The 19,294-nt window shown below is 40.7% G+C and overlaps 3 protein-coding genes across 10 annotated transcripts in view; 2 read left to right on the forward strand and 1 right to left on the reverse strand.

Moving 5' to 3' along the window:
• Nucleotides 1-16,643, reverse strand: part of LOC6736659 (protein nutcracker) — a 91,251-nt gene extending 74,608 nt beyond the window's left edge. For 2 of the 7 annotated variants that reach the window (XM_016170278.3, XM_016170289.3), the window contains exon 1: nucleotides 4,477-4,582. In XM_016170278.3, the coding sequence (XP_016030267.1) occupies nucleotides 4,477-4,567 (91 nt within the window). In that variant the 5' untranslated portion in view covers nucleotides 4,568-4,582. Of the gene's footprint in view, nucleotides 1-4,476; nucleotides 4,583-9,834; nucleotides 10,634-13,312; nucleotides 13,454-13,854; nucleotides 14,807-16,002 lie in introns of those variants that run through there. The other 5 variants (XM_044922967.1, XM_016170286.3, XM_002083484.4 and 2 more) reach the window with 5 other exon arrangements.
• Nucleotides 658-1,390, forward strand: LOC6736662. Its single transcript, XM_002083482.4, has 2 exons — nucleotides 658-803; nucleotides 1,074-1,390. The coding sequence occupies exons 1-2, from the start codon at nucleotides 792-794 to the stop codon at nucleotides 1,290-1,292; spliced, it is 231 nt and encodes a 76-aa protein (XP_002083518.1). The 5' UTR covers nucleotides 658-791; the 3' UTR covers nucleotides 1,293-1,390.
• Nucleotides 16,644-16,850: 207 nt separating the features above from the next.
• LOC27208413 (integrator complex subunit 10) lies at nucleotides 16,851-19,258 on the forward strand. Of its 2 annotated transcripts, XM_044922968.1 has the most exons (4): nucleotides 16,851-17,165; nucleotides 17,218-18,262; nucleotides 18,319-18,981; nucleotides 19,036-19,258. In XM_044922968.1, exons 1-3 carry the CDS (start codon nucleotides 16,966-16,968, stop codon nucleotides 18,967-18,969), a joined length of 1,896 nt encoding a protein of 631 aa, XP_044778903.1. In that variant the 5' UTR covers nucleotides 16,851-16,965; the 3' UTR covers nucleotides 18,970-18,981; nucleotides 19,036-19,258. The 2 variants fall into 2 exon arrangements, with proteins under 2 accessions (XP_044778903.1, XP_016030286.1); XM_016183992.3 differs by having other exon boundaries at nucleotides 18,319-19,258.
• Nucleotides 19,259-19,294: the final 36 nt, after the last annotated feature.

The raw sequence follows: 19,294 nt of genomic DNA on the forward strand, positions 1-19,294 counted from the left end.
TAACAGTGTTGAAAGCGTCTCAAACTGAAACAAAATTTCTAGTTTTAAACCAAAAACTAAAACTCTTTGAATTTTTAAAGTCTTATTTCAGTGCCCACTTAACTTTTTATTAAGAATTTATTAATTTTAAGCAAATGGTTGTATATCCTTGAGTATAATTCATGTTCAGACTAGTAGTTTTGCGCAGTGTAAGCACAATCAGCTGCATCTAAACAATAAGAACTGGAATGCAAAGGGGTAAGAAAAATGAGGCTCACAAAGGGTAACCAAGGCAACCCTGTGGAATTCCTCTTGGAATTTTCTATTTCGGAGCTGGCCAAGGAATCTCTGGCAGTCATAACGATAATTGACAATCTGGCCAACACAAATTAACATTGCCAGAGGTCAAATTGCATTGGCTCAGGGAATTTCTGATTGCTTCCGTTTTTTTTTCCTCCAAAACATCTAGCAAAAAAGCTACATAGGTAAACAAAGCGCTATTAGGAATGCAGTGCACGCAACGCAAAGCGGCCATAAAGACGTTTGGGCCAAAGGCAGCGGCCAAATTAAAACGGGCCAGAAACGTAGTAGCCAAAACGGAGGCAAAAAACAATACTACAGCAAATGAGCAAACGTGCCACGGTCAAGAGTGACCTCTAACCCACCGCCCACCGCCCCTTTTCCATGGGCCACCCACCGAAGTCGAAAAGTCAACTCAGGTTTTACTATAAAAGCGAGGGATTTTGGGTTTGTTTAATCATATCAGTTTTTGTTCAATCAGCGGATATACCACCAAAATCAATAAATCCAAGATGTTCAAGTTTGTGAGTATCTAAAGGGATTCCAAGTAAATACTTATGAAGTATTTATAAGTATCTTAAAAATAGTGAAATCTCAAATATAAAATTCAGTGCTTTATCCATAAAGTCAATCAGAGGTTCTAGTTTAAACTTACGCAGCAGTTTAAGCTCGTTTCAACTCACAACATAAAGTCTATTTCAATCTAAGGAGTTTTATTGTTTTGGCAGCTCCATTATTTTCCCAAAGACTGTAATTATTTCCTTGGCTAATGAATTTCCCCCTTTTCACCATAGTTCGCTCTGTGCCTGTTCGCCCTGTTGGCCGTTGCCTGTGGCAAGCCGCAATTCCTGACCGCCTACAGTGCGGCCTCGCCTGTGGTGGCTGCCACGCCCTATGCCTACTCCGGCGGACTCTACGCACCCACGTACAGCGCTGCCTACACCAGCGGCGTCTATGCCACGCCCTACGCCTACGGAGCCTACCCCTACAGCTCGCTGTACCTGAGACGCTGAGGTTCCCACACCACCGAATGCACACTGTACTACTGATAATTCCCGATGACGTCGACCTAATGAACAAATAAACCTGATAAAACAGATAAAGATTCGCATACCAAAGGCCAGCTATTTGCTGTCATTTGCTTTGAGCAACTGCAGATTAAAAGGGGCTGCAAAATGGGAGTGGCATTGGCCCTACACTCGCAGAAAAGCACGTGTTAAATATTTGAAAAAAAAAAAACAATTAAACCTATAGCCAATGATTATCGAAATATTTCCTTATATTCATTGGGGTCAAATCGTTGATATATGAAAGCTTTCTTTTGTTATAAGAAAAGTGAGCATTCTAATAGTTTTTCGCTCAGTGCACAGTGTTTGTGGAAGCAAAGAGGCGTATTTTAAAATATTTACGAATTTGTTTCTGTCGTTGCTGCTGGTTTTCTTGGCAATTTCCGTTAGCTATCAAAAACATTCGCTTTGGCTCGTATATCATGTTTCATATGGCAAAACGGGGCGTTTTGGGCGGTAATTGTGGGCTAAAAGGGGCTACCGAATGTGAGGGGGGGGAGGGGGTGCATGGTGTGAAAGGGTAGGAGTCGCAGGGGTCGGGGGTCAACTGTCGCTGGCATGCGTCGGCGTGCATTTGCATCGCAGCTAAAATGTGCAAATTATGGCAACTAAGTTGCCTTATGTTGTCCCAAGCACGCAATGGGTTAAGTGGAGTGCACTCGGAAAAATAACACTATAGAAACGAAACGAATTTTGAGCATCAAAAATAATGCAATTCTAAAGCATCCAAAGAAAATAAGATAATAATAATAATAAGAACCGCAGATCAAAAATGTTTATATTGCATAAATAAAAATTGCATCTTCTTTGCTAGCTGTTCAAATGATTTTGTAGAAGTGATTCAAATTCTTAAAAATATTTTAAAATTTGAAACTGATTTTGAAGCTACTTAAGCACAAAATGTTTAGAAAAATTGTGCTAAAAAATAAAGATATACATATTTTGGCGTTTGGGGAGTGGCAAGGACTTTCTTTGAGCTGCTGTTTCACTTTCCCCGCCGCCATCTTAGCACACAGCCCTGCATTTCCTGTGCACACTTTCCCTTCCCATTTCCGTTCTCCTTTCTCCTACTCCCCTACTGCTACTACTCCTATTTCTCATTTTTAGACGTCAGCTTCAGTGTCGCCATTTGCATAATGCGTGTGTGTTAGTGAGCTGCTGTGCTGGTGTTTGCAGCATCCTTTCAGTCGCATTGTGCACCGTGGTGCTGCGAAAAATAAAAAGAGCATCGAAATGCATATGGAAATTGGCCCGAAATGAGAAATATGTGCAACATCCTGAATAAATGCATTTAGATAAGGCAGAATGTGGTTAAACGTTGAATAATGTTCATGCTAATGTTGTTTTCCACTTGATTGGCCAACAAGAAGAAGGCAGAATAATGTGGCAAGCATAAATAATGTAAATAATGAGTAGCAAATAAATCAAAAACCACAATCATATGAATTAAATGGGTGTCTACATAATTTAAAAGCATACTAAACGAATTCATAGAAGTGTATTTCCAATAAATATACTAATGTGAAATTGGGAAACTTAAGAATAAATTTAAAGAATTTAAGCCTAAACCTGTAATGTTGCCGCATATTTTACCACCAAGTGGAAATAAGAATGGCAATCAACTTTTCACTTAACTTGCCATTAATTTGCCATTGTTTTCTTAGGACTTTGTCGCCGGAAGAACAAACAGAAACTGTTTTTCCAGCCCGACACACCACGGTATATGTATTTGCACAGAGGAAATGCGAGCGAAAAGCGGGAAAAGTCTGTCATCAGCAGGGTGCCCACCTCAAGAAACTTGTTTTCTATTCGCTTTCCCTTTGAGCGTGGAACGAACTTTAAGATGTGTATTACAAAAAAAAGGAAGTAGGAGGCAAATTTTATCAAAATCTAAATCTAATTTGCATCGTAGGGCGGATAATGTTGAGCTGCGTGAGGCGCTGACTTGGAAAAGAAAAACCCACGCGCCGCGCTTTTTCGAATTTCCCGCCCACCACCTATATCTTTTTCACATACGCACACGCAGGGGAATGTCAAAAGTCATTGCATACTTTTCGGGCGCATTTCTTGAAGTTTCCTTATCCTCCCACTCGCACATCCTTCGATTTGCCTGACTGCGTAGTCCATCAATGTCAAACTTACCTGCAAGAGAAGAGAAAAGCAAAAAAGGTGATGAGATAAAAGAGAATTCGTGGTCTGAGCAATGGCAGGAATAATTCAGGCTAAATAAAGTTAAGTGTTTGTTCGGGCCCCTCAGCTAAATAGCTATATTAAATGAGCCATTCCAGAAACTCGGATATCAGGCGACTAACAGGTGCACTTTCTACTAAATAATGGGTATATACTTTCAGCTTTAGATTTGCTAAATTATTTAATAATTTTTTCACAAGCTTCCAAATCAACAAAGAAAGCTGAATGTTATCCTGTAAACTTCAGAGTATGCAACACTGGCTTTTTATCATTCTTTTTTGGCAGCCCACGCAATGTTTGCTTTTGAAATGCTTTCCTTTGTGGCCATTGTGTTAGGTAAATGGCACGTTAAATCAAATAAAAATTAACGTCAGTATTAGTCTGAAGAAAGTCAGATAATTTAATGTATAAAAGAAAGCAAGTATTTATGTTTAAACGTGGTTAAAAGGCTGAGTAAGGATATTCATTGAATTAATATATACTTTTCAGTACAAATTTAGCATTTAAAGAAGAGTGAGCTGTATACAACACTTTAAACAGCTATTCAAATCACTTTTATTAATACCAATTTCTTTCGAAGGCTTCGAGCAATTCCCCTATTAAATTCCAAGTAAATCCTTCCTTGGCTATAATTTATTATTAAATCATAGCGCTTATTAATTTTCGCCCCTGATTAATGATGGCCGCTGGCGAGGAATCAAGGCAGACACGCAATTAATTGCCGGACTATTAGCAGGACGAACAAAAGGACGAAACAAAGCACTCAACAAGTGATTACACCAAGCTATCCTTCCTCTAAGGGTCGTGTTTCTCTTTTACTCAAAACATATTCAAGTCCTCCACGGCAAGGATAAGGAATTCTGGCTCTTTTTTGCCGGGTATTATTAAAAATTCATCGCTGAAGTGTGAGTGTAGAAATGAACAACAGTTTTAAGCCAACCTCTGTTAAAAATGCACGACAACAATTTCCGCTTCCTGTCGCCGGTGCGATGTTTCAATCGCAACTGCTGCTGCTTTCGCTTGCGAAACATTGAGGCCCAAAAAGGAAAATGGATAATAATACAGGCCTATTAGCCAGGCCCAAATCAAAGTCCTGATAAAATGGAAATCGTTTGGCGCCGACAGGACATCTCAATTGGCACTTCACTCCATCTCCTCCTCTGCGAATCTTTCCTATCTACAAATCCTTTTTTGCTCCCATATATCGACGTTTTCTCTGATTACTCGCACACGATAAAGTCAAGTCTGGCGTTAAATTGAATCCGCGGCACAATTTTATCTTTACTTTTCAGCGCGTTCAACGTGGCGTATAATCGATTTTTATTTGACTTATTCGCATACACATGTGCATTTGATTTGCTTTCAATTTTTCAGAATTGTAAGTTTTTCTCAGCCGTCGTTGGTAAAGGTTCGCGTTCAACTAAAACTAAAATCAATCGCAAACGCGGTCAAAATAAAACAAAACTGTCACAATGACCACTGCTCGTTGGAAAGTGTACTGGGAAAAATTAAAGAAATTGTAAAAAAATATTGAAAAACTCCTATTCAAACTAGTATGGCTTTGCAAAACTCTCTACTTAATTTATATATTTTATTTTGATCTTATATATACCTAAATTAATTGCAAAAATTTGATTAATTAATTGAAATTTTGGTCATAAGTATTGCTTCTACTCAATGACAAGTTTTGGGGATTTTGGTAAATTACTAATTGTTTGCTTAAATAAGAGCATAAAATACAAAAGTTTCTTTTTAGTGAAATGCTAGTCAGTCAACAAAACGTGAAACGGGAATAGAAGGTTGGTCAACAGAATAGAGCAGCAAAACATAAAACCCACATAAATCAATAGTGAAAAAGGCAAGGGAAAAATCGAATGAGATGACTAGAATTTAGAAAAAGTTACAAATTCAAAGACTTTTAAGGAAATTTGCTGAATTTCCAATTCAACTTATTATAACTAATAGTACATTACGAACGAATGTTAATGAAATTAAACTTCCACTGACAGCATAAACAACTTTCACTGAAAAGTTATTTCACGTTTTTTTTTTCATAAAATATCCTTCCCCTCTGTTGGAAAACTTTAATTCCACCAAAAACTTTCCCTGCAACTTGTCATTGGCCAGATCCATGTCCGAGTGGCATGACCTAAAAGTTTGCATAAAGAATTCCGTTTCCCTGACCACCCGCAACAACAAACTGGGCTGTAATTACATGAGCAACTTTCCGCATGGCCAACATGGCGTATAAGTAACCGCTCTTATTGTCATTTGCCGCGCTACTCAATAAAGGGGGGTTGTAGAAAATCAGGGGGTGGCTTTCCAGAGCTTTGAATGCAATTATGTGCAGCACATGACCAGAATTCTGTCACTGGAGATGGGTTGAGTGCGGATGAGGGGGAAGGGGAGGAGAGGAGAAGGGGCTGTGGACAGCCAGCGGAAGGACGACAGGAAGGAAGTCGGAAGGATGCGGCGGACAGGGGTTGATGTCAGGTAAGTGGGGCAGGCAAATAAAATATAAATAAATAACAGCGGACGAGCCAAACGAGAAAAAGCGTAAACAGCGACACAGAGAAAAATAGAGAAGAGTTTAGAGACATTTTTACATAATAATTGGTACACATAAACTAAACTTATTCCAATTTACATAAAAAAATTAAGATATGCTTAAACTAGCGAAAAATAAAAATTGATATGTTGGTTAAACTTTTTTTTCTGTGCAGTCGAAAAGTCAACAACAAAACTGGAGCTTTGATTGTTTTCAAATAAGCGAGCAGTATTAAATTTTTAAGCCAGGCAATTTGCCAGCAAGATGGTCACAGTTTACCCACCCCGCCCCCTCCCACTACCGCCCACTCTTGGCCATCTTTTCCGTGTTTTCCCTTTTGACCAAAGCCCAAATTGAGGCTTAAGTTGGTCATTTGCGGTTGGCGCTGTCTCTGTTGTTGTTGGTTACCTTTTGACTTGTCTTCCTTTTTCGTTGCTGTGTTTTTCTTTTGGGTTTTCCCTCGGCCTTTTGTTTAGTCTGATGTGACTGTGGGGAAAACTCAAGTGTCTGCGGGGGAGGGGGTTGGAGGCGAGAAGGTTCAAGGACTTACATTTGATTTGCCCGTCTCTGTCTCGGTCTGCAAATAAAGATAATCTTTCACAGAGCTGCGCACTTTTATGGTAATTTCCCTGGCTGTCGGTCGCTTTTCGCCAAAAAGTGAAACCAAACAAGAAGGAAAACTGACGGACAGAAGACGTTAATTCAATGCCAGGCCCAAAACAGCTGCATTCAAACTCAAATTGAGTTGTTTCTTGGCCAACTTGAAGCGCCTAGAAGATGGCACACAAAAAATGGCAGGCCAAAGCGAGAAAATTTGAACTCAATTTGTGAGAGGAAAAGTTTGGCGGCTAAATAGATTTTCCAAGGATTTTTGTAAGTGAAATTAAATTGCGGCAAACATTTAAACTTCATCGGGAAATTTGAATAAGCCAATTGAGCAGCTTGTTAAATGTTATATGATTGTGTGACATTTATTTTGGGTACAAACTAAAATTGATTGAAATGTAATTAAATGAACTCTATCTTTAAGATAATTTTGAGAATATTTTACTCCTTAAAATAAGTATTTTTCAATTGTTTTTTCTTCTATGAAACAATGATAGAGCTATTAAAAAGTTGTTGAAATATTTTAATAGGTTTTTGGAATTTATTTGAAGACTCATCGCATCCCACAGTATCCATTTATCTCTTTCGCTGTCAATTAATTATCCTCATTTTCATCCTTTTCATTATTTATCCCCATACTACAGCTAATGACGTCAATAGGCCCATAAGGAAAACTCCTGCTGCATCGAAATATTTGATTTAATTTTTCTTTTTCCCACGTTTTTGGCACAAGTTGCAAATTAAATTTAGATTTCGTGCACGTAACTTGGGGAGCCATTGAGGCAGCAGCGCTACAAGAACCTTAATTACTTGGCCAACTTGCTGCGGATGCTGTCCCCCCCCCATTCCCGGCCACGCCCCTTTCCGCCCTGCCCCACCGCCCCCATTTTCCGTGGGAGAAATGCCAAGAAGCATTTGAGCGAAAGGGGAAGGGTGGTGGGGTTGCAGGCGAAGGGAGCGAAATCAATACGCGAAACATTAACTCGAGCACTAAAGACACGCCATGGAGTCATTAAGTATCCACCATGCAATGCACTGAAACAAATTGGTATATAAATGTAGTCAAACATGATTAAATATACATAATTATTAAATATAATCTTAAGAGCTTAGTTTGTATTACTTTGAATAACTTCTTCAAGTTGTTGGCTTAAAAATAAGTGGTGTAAAACTTTAGCAAACTTTCATATGTAATTTCTTTCAGTGTAGGCAACGAGAGGGTTCCTGGGCTGGTGTGATTAAAGCCTGGGAAGCTGTCGACGCCATCATCGAACAGTTTGTCATAAATGGCGCCATATTGACAGCAAATAAAAATTGAAAAAGAAGGCAACGAACACAACTACAAAAATCTTTGACAGGGATAAAAGGGGGGAAAAAAGGCGGGGCATAACTATCGGAGACGGTAATGAAATATTATCAATATTTGTCAATATTTACCCAGCCGGAAAGTCCGAGGAAAAATTAACAAGTATGGGGACGAAAGGCGGAAAATCCTTACCCATAAATCGTGCTCAAAGAAATTTATTCACGTCCAAATTGGACCCAAAGATGCGGCCTGAATAATTAACCAGCCATTCGATTCAGCTGCTAGATCCCACAAAAATCAAGCCCCCAATAAAATTCGAATCAATAATTTTTTAAACAATCAACCAAATTCAAAAACGAAACTTTTCCAAGATGTCGAAAGAAACTCATAAATTTTTTATATGAACAACTTCAGAATGTGCATGGATTTCCACTTGAAATATCAATTTTTATAGCCCCAATTTTTTGGGAAACGTTGCTCGCAACATTTTACGACAAAGAAAAGTTTGTCTACCCCCTCGATTCCGTCTCATCATCAGTCTGCTAATTTTATTTCGTACGAACACCCGCAAATGTTCTACACTGAGAAAAAGCAGTGCCAAAATAAAAGAATAATCTATGATTATATTTTTTGGGGAAATATGCAGTTTTTTATTAAATGTGGCGGAAACCTCTAAACAAATAATTTCAAAAATTTTAAAATAATATATTTTTTTTAAGATTTCATTTTACTTTGTTAAATTTCTTTTCTGTGCAGGCTCATGAAAGATTTTCGCAGATGTCGCCGCTGAGACAAGCTCATCAAATGTTTCCAAATCGATTCCATCATTTAAAGCGTATTAGAACAGTCAACAAATGTGTGTGTGTGTGTGTGTGAGAGGGAAAAGGAAAGGCGATAAAAATAGAAAGAGAGCAAAGGAAATCCTTGGCAGGATGTGCGACACATTGCGCTTTGAACTTGTCAGGAAATGCTGAAAAAAAGCGCTGAAGAAGTGTCGTAATTTAATTAAGTTTCGCACCAGATGACAAGCGAAACAAAAGTGGAAATGGAGGAGGAAAAGCCAAAGAAAAGCATAAAAATCACCCGGAAAATTGCATAGAATCGGTTGCAGGATAAAGAGCAATGAAAAGGACATTGATTACAGCCAACCTTTTCGCGATTTCATTGGGATTTACTCAATTTAGCAAATTGACGTCATAAATATCAATATTGAGTGCGATATAGCTTGTTAAGATTACGGATTAGGAAATGATGGCTTTTTGTATGGAATCGATTGATACGGTAATTGAGTAATTAAGTGGAAATCTAAACGGGATGCCATCAAAGTAAACGCTGCTAATTGAGTTTATTGTAACGCATAAAAGCTCCTTGATACGTTTAAATAGGTATAAAAATATACTTTTCCCTATTTGCTTACTCATTATGCAATATAGGGGTTATTTCCATAAAAATAAGCACTTTTTTGGGCTTGGAAAATATTTAATTAAAACGTAAACGTAAGCCCGCATGACTGTAATCCAATTAATAAATCATTGCCAAGTAATCAATCAATACGAGATGCAGCCCCAAAGGCCCGCACACAACAATCGAGCAGTTAGCATTACAGGACACAATGGAGCACCGGAAAATACCCAAACGCACCGCAATTTCCCTTCAATAGCCCCACCACTTTCATCCCATTTTCATCTCATTTTCATCCCATTTCCCGATGCCGTCAACTGTTGCGCTCTGCACATGCGAGTGACACACAATGACAGCGGCTAATTAAGCTATCAAAATGTACGTCGATACACCTGGGAACGCACTACGGTACAGTGGGCACCCGCTTGCGCACTCACCTCGGTACAGTGGAAACTCGCCGTCGCTGTGACTGTGGCACAGCATTATGGGACTTCGGCAGCGCGAGGCGGCGACCATGATGCCAGTTTTGTGGATACTCAGTTGATTGTTGCTACTGGCCGATGATGTTGCAGTTGTGGCTGCTGCACTTGTGGCCGCTGCAGTTGCTGCTGCTGCTGCGGCTGCGGCTGCTGCTGCTGCGTTGGCCGCCGCTGTGCCCAGGGAGTAAGAGCGCGATACGTGACTCAAGGTGCGGCGTCTAATGGTGGCCCCATTCGCCGATGTGGCAGCTGCGGCCGCTGCAGCATTGGTTGCATTGCGATAGTGGTGCTGCGGCGTGGAGTACTGATTCCTGGTGGCCTGCATCTGCAGCTGCAGTTGCTGGTAGCCACCCAGCGACAGGTGGTGCTGCAGCGGTGGGTGGTGCGAGTGGTGCAAGCGCTGCTGCTGCTGCTGTTGCTGCTGCAACGCCTGGTGCTGCTGCTGCTGCGCCGTCTGATGCTGCTGCTGCTGCGCGGGCTGGTGCTGCTGGGGGGCTTGGAAGGGCGGATGGGAGTGCTGGTGCTGCAGCAACTGTCGCTGGTGGTGCTGCTGCTGCACCGCTGCCATCTGGAACTGCTGCTGCAACTGTTGCAGCAAGTCCTGCTGCAGCTGCTCATTGGTCCTGGCATTGTTGTCCTTTTCCGAGTTGGGGTTCTGCGGATTTGGGTTCTGCTGCTGCTTCTCCCAGGGTCCGTTGCTATCGCTGCTGTAATCCAGCTTGAGGCTGATCTTATATTATCTTATACAGTTCAAAATTGCCACTAGACCATTGCGTTTAGGTCGCTGGATTTGCTATCCAGTATTTACTACAAATATTACACTAAGATCGCTGGAAATAAATTTTCTTTCGAAATTACACACTGAATTGTTTTTAGCGCCCCATCCACACTGATACAAAATCTCTGATTGTTTAATTTAAAAATATGATTTATAAAATTTGGGATAATTCCCAACTCTTCAGTAGGAAGGTAACTCCTTTTTATATTCCCTAATACTCAACATTGAAAGTCCTTTAAATAATCCAGCTGATTTCGCGATGATTTGTGCGAGTCAAAGATAATGCAAGAGGTAACTAGACCATTGACTGCGATGTCAAGGTCGCCAGGCAGCCTCTCAAGCCCAAAACCCACTTGAAAGTGTTTATAAAAATCCCCAGCGCCGATTTGAAATAATCAGCTGTTGTGTGTGGGGTAGTAGTAGTAAGTTCTGGACCAGCCAGGACTTATTTATTTATATTTATGAAAACACAGAGCACAAGCACACACGGACGCGAAGGATGCGACGCATATGTATGTCAGTAAAGGACCTAGTTCGAACAGGTTTTAACGGTATCTGGGCGAGAGCGAGGACTCGCGACACTCTCTCCCGGGTGAAAAGTCCCGCTTTTCCGCTTTTCCGACCAGAGACGCTGGGCCAAAGTACGACGACTGATTGCGCCGAGCTTTGTTATCCTGCGGAAAAGCTGGCTGGCCAAGGAGCGAGAGGCCAAAAGCGCAATCAGCCGAGAGAGTGGTAGAATCGTAGAGAGTTGCACAGGAAATCGGGAGTCTGTGAGAGCTGTGAAAGCACAGATGGCAAACAATCGGGTCCATCTGAGCACCCACATAAAAGTTCATCAGGATTTGGACTAAATATTATACGCCTAAATAGCAGTTTCAAATATTTTAGATTTTTAAAATGGTCCTTATAAAATCACTTATAAATATAGCAGATTTGCTAAACAGCTTAAAGCAGAGTTCCTTGTTTATTTATCCAATATTTTTTTCAGTGTGACCCCGAGTGAGCGAGACAGAGTTGCATCTGCTGGTGCTTAGAAAATTGGCCTTTGCTTTTGCTTGCATCCCATAAGTAAGAGGGAAAGAGGAAAAGCATATGTTTTGCCAACTCTTTTGATTCCTCTTTGCTGTTTACCGTTACTGGACCACCCACACGGGAGAAGAACAAGAATGAAATGGAGAGCAAGAACAGCTACTCAAACGAGAAGCAGAATGAAAAGTTTGGCACAGTTTAGCAACGCAGATGAGGAAACAGTGTGACCAAAACCGCATGTAAGTAAATTTAGCTCAATATTGAAGAAATTTAGCTTATTGTTAAAGAAAAATGTATATCCCAATATAAACGAGTCATAAATGAGTCAGTGGCTAACTATTTCTGTTCTTCATGAAATTCCAATTTCCATGCTTTCTTTTGTGATAAGATAGTCTTTTATTGGGCAATAAAAACATTGGCAAATAATCTTAAGCAATTCTGTTTTATATTGCAGAAACCCAGATCAAACCGGTTTTTAGTAATAATCTTATCAGTGCAAAATGCATGATTTGCAATTAGATAATTTTTTGACTTGAATCCAATGTTTTTAATAAGATTTGGCCACTGTATGAAACCGACATCTGTGGGTTCATTCACCCAACCATTCGACCGGATTGTGGGCGGACAAGAGTGGTGACGAAGCTGGGGAAAAACAGCTGCTCCTGGGAAATGCAGAGTAACTCTTGAAGAGCAGCTCGATGGAAAGCTTCTCTCGTTTTTCCGGAGCTTTTCAGGAGACGCGACTCCTCTAGTTTAAAAATAAATGCGAGAGCACTAGCCCAGCGGAATATGTTTTGCTTTGTTTGGCTTTGCCATAATTTATTTATGCATTTGTCACTGTTTTTCGTTATTTTGATAAAGTTGTAGCCAGATAATTTCGACAGGACCCACGGGAACCCCAAAACATAGGGTTTCCAAGGGGAATGTCGCCAGGCTGGGCTCACTCTCTCCTTTTTCCTTTTTGTTTTTATTTTATTTTATTTTAGTGATAAGGCTCGGCTCGAGAAAGTCGATATCGTAATATAAACACGAAATAGGAGCCCAGCAGCGAGCAGCAAGCATCCCGCTGTTGAGGGAGAAAAACCAAATTGTGGATGCCATCCGCCAGGAAAACCGAAAAGGCGAGGAGGCCAAGGGGAGTACACTGAGAGAAACATTTAAAAGAAATACAATTGTGTTCGAGGGAACAGGATGCGGTACTCTCAAGAGTTCCAAATGAATTGAATATTTTATAGTGTAAACTTACAAATTTCAGCGGCTTTCCATAGGTTTCTCTCAGTGTATAAAGCTGTAGCACACATAGGGGTTATAGGGGTGCCGTTTTGCCCGCGTGGGTTTTGTTGATTTTGCGTGCGCATAAAAAATCGAAGTGGGCTTGTGAGGTTGGAGATTCGAAGCCGACGAGAACGGGATGGCGGATGGGGGCTTGGGGTTTTTTGGGGGCACTGGGAATTGTGGATGCGACAATCTCGGCGCGTGTTTTTGGCTGCTGGAGCCGCTTGTTTCGCATTCTGCACTTCTGTGGTTGAGGGCCGACTCGTTTAGGGGCGTGTACCCCTCTTTTCGGCCAAAAAGGGGGGTGAAATGCCGACGAACAGGTGGCGCGGTCACGTGGACGCTACTCACCTGTAATATTACGATCGTAGAGGTAACTACTGGCACTGCTCTTGAGGCTAATGGAATCCAGGGGCGTGGCAGGTGGCTCAAAGATGTCGAAGGAGTTGCAGGACTCAGCCGAGGGCGTCGGAGGATCCACAATGGTCATTGCTGATGGTGCGGGTCGTATAAACGCATGCAATAAGGACACGTTTTAAATTTATAGAAAACAAATTTAATTAATTAATTAAAAACCAATAATATAGTGTTAATTTACAAGTTACTCATACTAAAACAAATGTGAAATAAATAAAGTGGGAGCTTAAATAATTGAAAGCTCCTTCCCTTGTTCCTTAAAATCTATCTGAAATCTTAAGTGCTTAATTAATTGAATAAAGTACTCTCACTTTTGTTTTGCCAGCATGAATGTCAAATTTACCTTTTCAATTGAATAAATTCAATTCTTTCTCCAAAAAAAAACGAGGTATATTCCCTTTATCTTTGAGAATAATTTATTGTAAAAATCCATCTTAATATTTTAAATATTTCAGGGAATATAAAGAGACGTTTTATATCAGCGCTTAAATAACAAGGCCTTTACTTAGTATATATAAAAGCAAATATAATTATTGACATACAATGATTTACGAGAATGCACCGCTTGACATTTATTCCAAAACAATTTTTATGGATTCCAGCTGTTTCGATAAAAACCAGAGCTTAGCTTACCGCCCTTCACACTTTTTCGCTCCACTTCCTTGCTGTAGAAGTGGAGATGTCTATTGACCCTGGCCACCACATTCAGCTGGCTTTTGTCCAGATATCTGAAGATCTCGAAGTACAAGTCGTCCGGGAGGCCCAACAGCGAGGGCTGAAGCTTCATCTCCATCTGCATTAGTTGCTGCGATCGCATGGGATGGAACAAGTGCTGTTTGAGCTGATAGGAAAGTTCATCCAGCTTTCTAAAGCGATGGTAGATGGGCTTGTTCTTCGCCTGAACATTCAGGACATAGCGTCCGATGGACAGACTGATGCTGTAGCCAGGCTGCTTTGACGGAGGTGCTGGGGACAGGGTGATCATAAGCTGATCCCCTAGGGTGATGGCCATCAGCCGGGACTGGAGGGCAGACACCAGGGAAGACTCCTCGGGAGCATGCTTGTCCAATAGAGTTCTCAGTCGCATTATGTAGGCGGTGTCATTGAAGCACACGGAATATTTGGCAGGTTGTTCGCTCAGGAGTCGCACATTCAGGGCGTGGAAGCTGCTAAAAGATGGAACGGGTTCAATGAGGTGTCTCTTCTGGGCAAATGTCTCCTCCTCCACAAATCCGCTCTCCAGGGCCACCAGGTAGGTCAGCAAATGAAGCCACTCGGCAGCCGGCATTTTGTGGCACTCCTGATACTGATTCAGTAGCTTCTCCATGTGCTGCGGCACCGATTGCAGAGTGGCATGCTCCAGGATCAAGGGATTTGGCTCCTGGGCGCTCTTCTCTTCTATCAAACGCTTTCGCTGCTTTTTCCCCACTGCAACGAGTTTTATTTGTATTTAAATTTAAACATAATCTCGAGAATATGATTAGTGAAATTGTGTGTGCTGTGGGTTGGTTAGGAGAAATTCGAAAATTGCAGAAACTGACCTGCTATGTGCGGATTTGGGAAGCAACAACGCAAACTGGTGGTTATATACAATACATTTTAACACTACAAAATATAGAACACAGAAATAAACTCAAAACTCGCGATTACTTTTAGACTGTCGTAAAACTTAATAATAAATTAAGTAAATAAACACTTGCATTCAAATACGAATCACGAAAGAAATGAAATATTTAATTCACTACTATTTATTAAAATAAATTGTAAAATTAACCGCACTTAGTATTATTTTGTATTTACATAATATATTTGATAAGACACTAGCTAAAAAAAGTTGCGACTGAACAATTAAAACGGTAATTATTACAATATATATAATATGAAATTGATGATTTTTGGTTGCGGTTTGAACGTCACATTTTGGAAGCAATTTACAAAATAATCAAACTGGTTTTTCGGAATTTATGGTACTTTTATTCGAAGGGGTTATCTTGATGATTCATCGAAGAGTCGCCGATCTTGGGATAAAAGTCTAAGGAGCTTCATTCAAGTTAAGTGAAACAAGGTATGGTGATTAAATAAATATGCATAATTCGCGGATGAAGACCACATTGCTCTATAAACTAACAATAGAAACAGGTACAAATAAATTTGTTAGAAAATATCTATGGGATGAGCAGATTGTTATTAGCATAATGCATGAATTAGTGTGTGTTGTCTTGTTTCTATATTTCCTATGATCTATGAGTATCTATATGTATTAAATAATGATTTCTAAAAGAGAATAGGAATAGCTTCTAAAAACGAAATATTAATATATACAATATCGCCAGCAATTTTTGTAGAATATGATAAGATAGTAATGAACGATTGTTATTTGCATATTATTGATATAGTTTAGTTACTATTTACGTTTTGTTTCTTTTCTTGGTTTTCGATTTATGGATCGGCAACCGGCTGGTTGTGATAAGTGATAAGTAAATTAATAAATAGTGTAGATTACGAGTAAACAATGGGGAATGGGGGCAGCAGGCCATTTATCAATTACTTAGAGTGGTCTTAAGTAAGTTACTATTTTTCTAGAAATATTTTATGAGAATTCCCTTTTTTCTGGCACTACTTACCCTGATCAGGAGCCTTAATGTCCTTTGTGCCGACCACTTGTTGCTCATTTTGCTGGTGCTGCTGCTGTTGTTGTTCGCCCGATGTCGTGGGAATAGCTATAAAGCCCTCAATTTCGGATTTAGCGTCTGACATTTCAGATATTTACGTACGAATTTTCTGGGAAACGATTTGATTTAAACTTTCAATGCGACTGTCATTGTTTGTTTGCCGAATGACAATCAGAAAATGGGGCATACTGCGATGTGTGCACTCAAATTTTATATTTAGTGATTTCTAGTGTCCTGAGTAACTAAAGTGGGGTATCACAAATATATTACTTCGTTGATAAGCTGTGACACTTAAGTTTAAAACATATTTACAACGAATTGCGAAAGTCCAAATATCCAACGATTATTATTCACGCAAAAAAAACAAAGCGCAACGACGCGTTAGCAGGTATTTTCTAGAAAACTTGGTTTGTCACAGACATTACATAAGCAGTAGCAACTGCCAGGTTCGTATGTATTTTGCTTAATATAGTTTTCGATTTTGTAGGCGCAAAAATCACAGAAAATTGAAAAATTCGCGAAAAAACAATTGGTCATTTAGCTAACAATCAGCTGGCAGGCAGCTGCTATGCAACACTACTGCAAAACAGTTATCGATTGCAGATGAGGCGAGAGCCGTTTTTCAATCTAGCTATATTCGAGCTAAAATTAAATATCTTTGATATAGATACCGTCTTAGGTTTGAATGCCTCAATAGTGCTAGCCCTAATGTAACTAAAACAATCTAACTAAGCTTAACAAACCCTTTTCAAAATATTTAAAATCTCCATCTAGTTTATAGATCCAATAGTTGCCATCACTAATAGAAAAATATGGCCAGTGCTGGTAAATGGATTCCAAATAGCCGGCTAAATGGTTTGTTTTTGTTGAAACTAGGAGAAAACTAATTAAAACATAAGAAATACCAGAAGAAACATGCCGAGCCACGAGGAAAATGAGATGTACATGGTCAAGGAGGCGCAAAGACTCCGAAAAAGCGATCCTTGCGCGGCCATGGCCTGGATTATCACGGCTAAAACTCTATATCCCAATGCATTCAATCTGCAATACGAGGCTTATCTTCTGGAACGCGATGGTCAGAATTATGAGGAGGCAGCAAAGTGTTTCAGCGCTATGTAAGTATACAATATAATATCTATTCAGTTACTATATCTTTTACTGTTCCAGAGCCACCAATTTCCAGAATCAACATACGGAGCTGTGGCAGGAGATCAACTCCCTGACAAATGCCCTCAGAAACGAGAATGAAACTACGCCGGAACACGAGTTCTATGTGAAAATGTACAAGCACCTAACTCCGGAGGTTCAGCACAACATATTCATGCACACCATCAACCACAGTGCCGATAATCTGGAGCGCATCTATATGTACATACTGATGTTCAACAAGTTTCCCAAATCGGCCATAACTCAGGCTCCCAGACTACTGGAAATGCTGGCGGAAGGCATGAAAACCGAACCGGATCTCTATCAGCGGATTCTGGTGGAGGAGGTATTGCCCATGATCCAGAATAAACCCCCGGAACTTTCGCCAAATCTGGCCTGCAGACTGTATACCAGTTCCTTGGAGTTTTATCTGCGGCAAATCATGGATGAATCGGATACAGCGGATGCCTGGAAGAATATCTTTAAAGTACTGATGATCTGCGGTCAGATGATGGGCTGGGAGCCCTTCCTGCCCTTCAGCAAGCAAGTCAACCAGAACGTATACTGGGAAAAACTGGTGGACATACTTTCCGGCAGTCCGGCGGGCAGCTCCCAGGTTTTGTTCTACGCGACCACCTTGTTCATTTACTCCCTGCACGGTTATATACGAAATTGTAAGCTGAAGATCGAGGATGCCGATGTAAGTCATGTTTTAGTAGAGGGATTCATGGAATGGTCGCCGGAAGGTGATGGCTCCGATGTGCCCAGCATGGAGCCACCGAAATTCTCCCTGACCACGGCCATAAGTCCGGAGTTATCCAAGGCCTTCCTGCACGCCGCCCAGTGCTGGCAGCTGCTCAATACGGATCAGTTCCAAAGGGATTTCAGTCAACTTATGCTGGCTCTTCCCTTGGCGCCTTGGATCTCCAGGTTCCTCTTCGACTTGGCCATATATTTCGGACACCGGGATGAGGCCAACAAGCTTATGGCGGAAATGACTACCCAGAGCAGCCTGGTTCAGAGCCTACAGATCTTGAGCCTTAATCTAATGCAAGGCAGCATGACGGTAAGTAGATATTCTGTTCTATTAAATGTATAAACTTTAATGAATTTGTCACACAGCTCCAGGGCTTCCAGTGCATTTTGAAGATCCTGTCAGAACTCCCAACCACCCAGGGTCAACTTTTGGAAAATATGTCGCTGAAGGGCCACAGGCACATGGTTTTTCTGCCCCTCACTCGATCAGCGTTGGTTCAGTACTGCGTGGGAGCCATCATCAGCAGACTGAGCCGCAAGGTCTTCGAACCGAACTGCCCAGATCGATTGCTGGGGGATATTCTAGTGCTGCAGCAGCTGAATCTGCTCAATGATGTTCTGCTCACTCAACAGATATTTAACCTGATCAAGCAACGCAAATCATTCAATCTGCGCACCCTGTCCACCTACATTATTAATATCGATTTGCTCGAGGAACTCTCGCACATTTGGAACTCCCAGCAGGAGGATAACTTTGAGTTGACCAGCTCGCCAATTTCCAGTGGCACGCCTACTGCGGCCACTGTAGCTGGTGGTTCCCAAAGCCGAAGAATTGGCACCCGTGGAGCGGACAAAGGAGCCCGGGATGAATTCAGGGCGATAACACGACAGCAGATTGCCCGCTGCAATGAGAATGTGATCACTTTGCTCGCGAATTTCATTAACCAAGAACACTTGATGCTGGCGCAGCACATCTTTGGAATCAGCCAACCCGTGGAGACGATTGTGATTAAGTGAAATAACTAGAAGGTAACATTTATACAATATCTATATTAGCAACATTAAATCAATACAATTTTCCAGCTATCTTACACATTATGTGTTTGATGGTTTCCATTTGTTAATAGATACGACTATTATATTTAAGTTCACCAGTCTAGACTGGTGTATTTCGCTTATCGAATAAACAAATATTTATTTTATCGGCTGATAACATAGTTAGAGGTTGCATTTGATATGTTTCGATTTAGTCATACGCATAATTTAAAACTTTAAATATAATGGATCGACTAGCAATAACTTAAAATGATTCGTCTTATTCTTTGGTTAAGCATTTCTGTTG

This window comes from Drosophila simulans, chromosome 3L (assembly GCF_016746395.2).
Source record: "Drosophila simulans strain w501 chromosome 3L, Prin_Dsim_3.1, whole genome shotgun sequence".
Taxonomy (NCBI): domain Eukaryota; kingdom Metazoa; phylum Arthropoda; class Insecta; order Diptera; family Drosophilidae; genus Drosophila; species Drosophila simulans.

What these genes read in the sequence shown, in the direction of transcription:
- LOC27208413 (XM_016183992.3), top strand. Translation starts at nt 16,966, where the DNA reads ATGCCGAGCCACGAGGAAAATGAGATGTACATGGTCAAGGAGGCGCAA. An exon ending in GCAAAGTGTTTCAGCGCTAT is followed by an intron (nt 17,166 to 17,217) that starts GTAAGTATACAA and finishes TTACTGTTCCAG; the next exon opens with AGCCACCAATTTCCAGAATC. An exon ending in TAATGCAAGGCAGCATGACG is followed by an intron (nt 18,263 to 18,318) that starts GTAAGTAGATAT and finishes TTTGTCACACAG; the next exon opens with CTCCAGGGCTTCCAGTGCAT.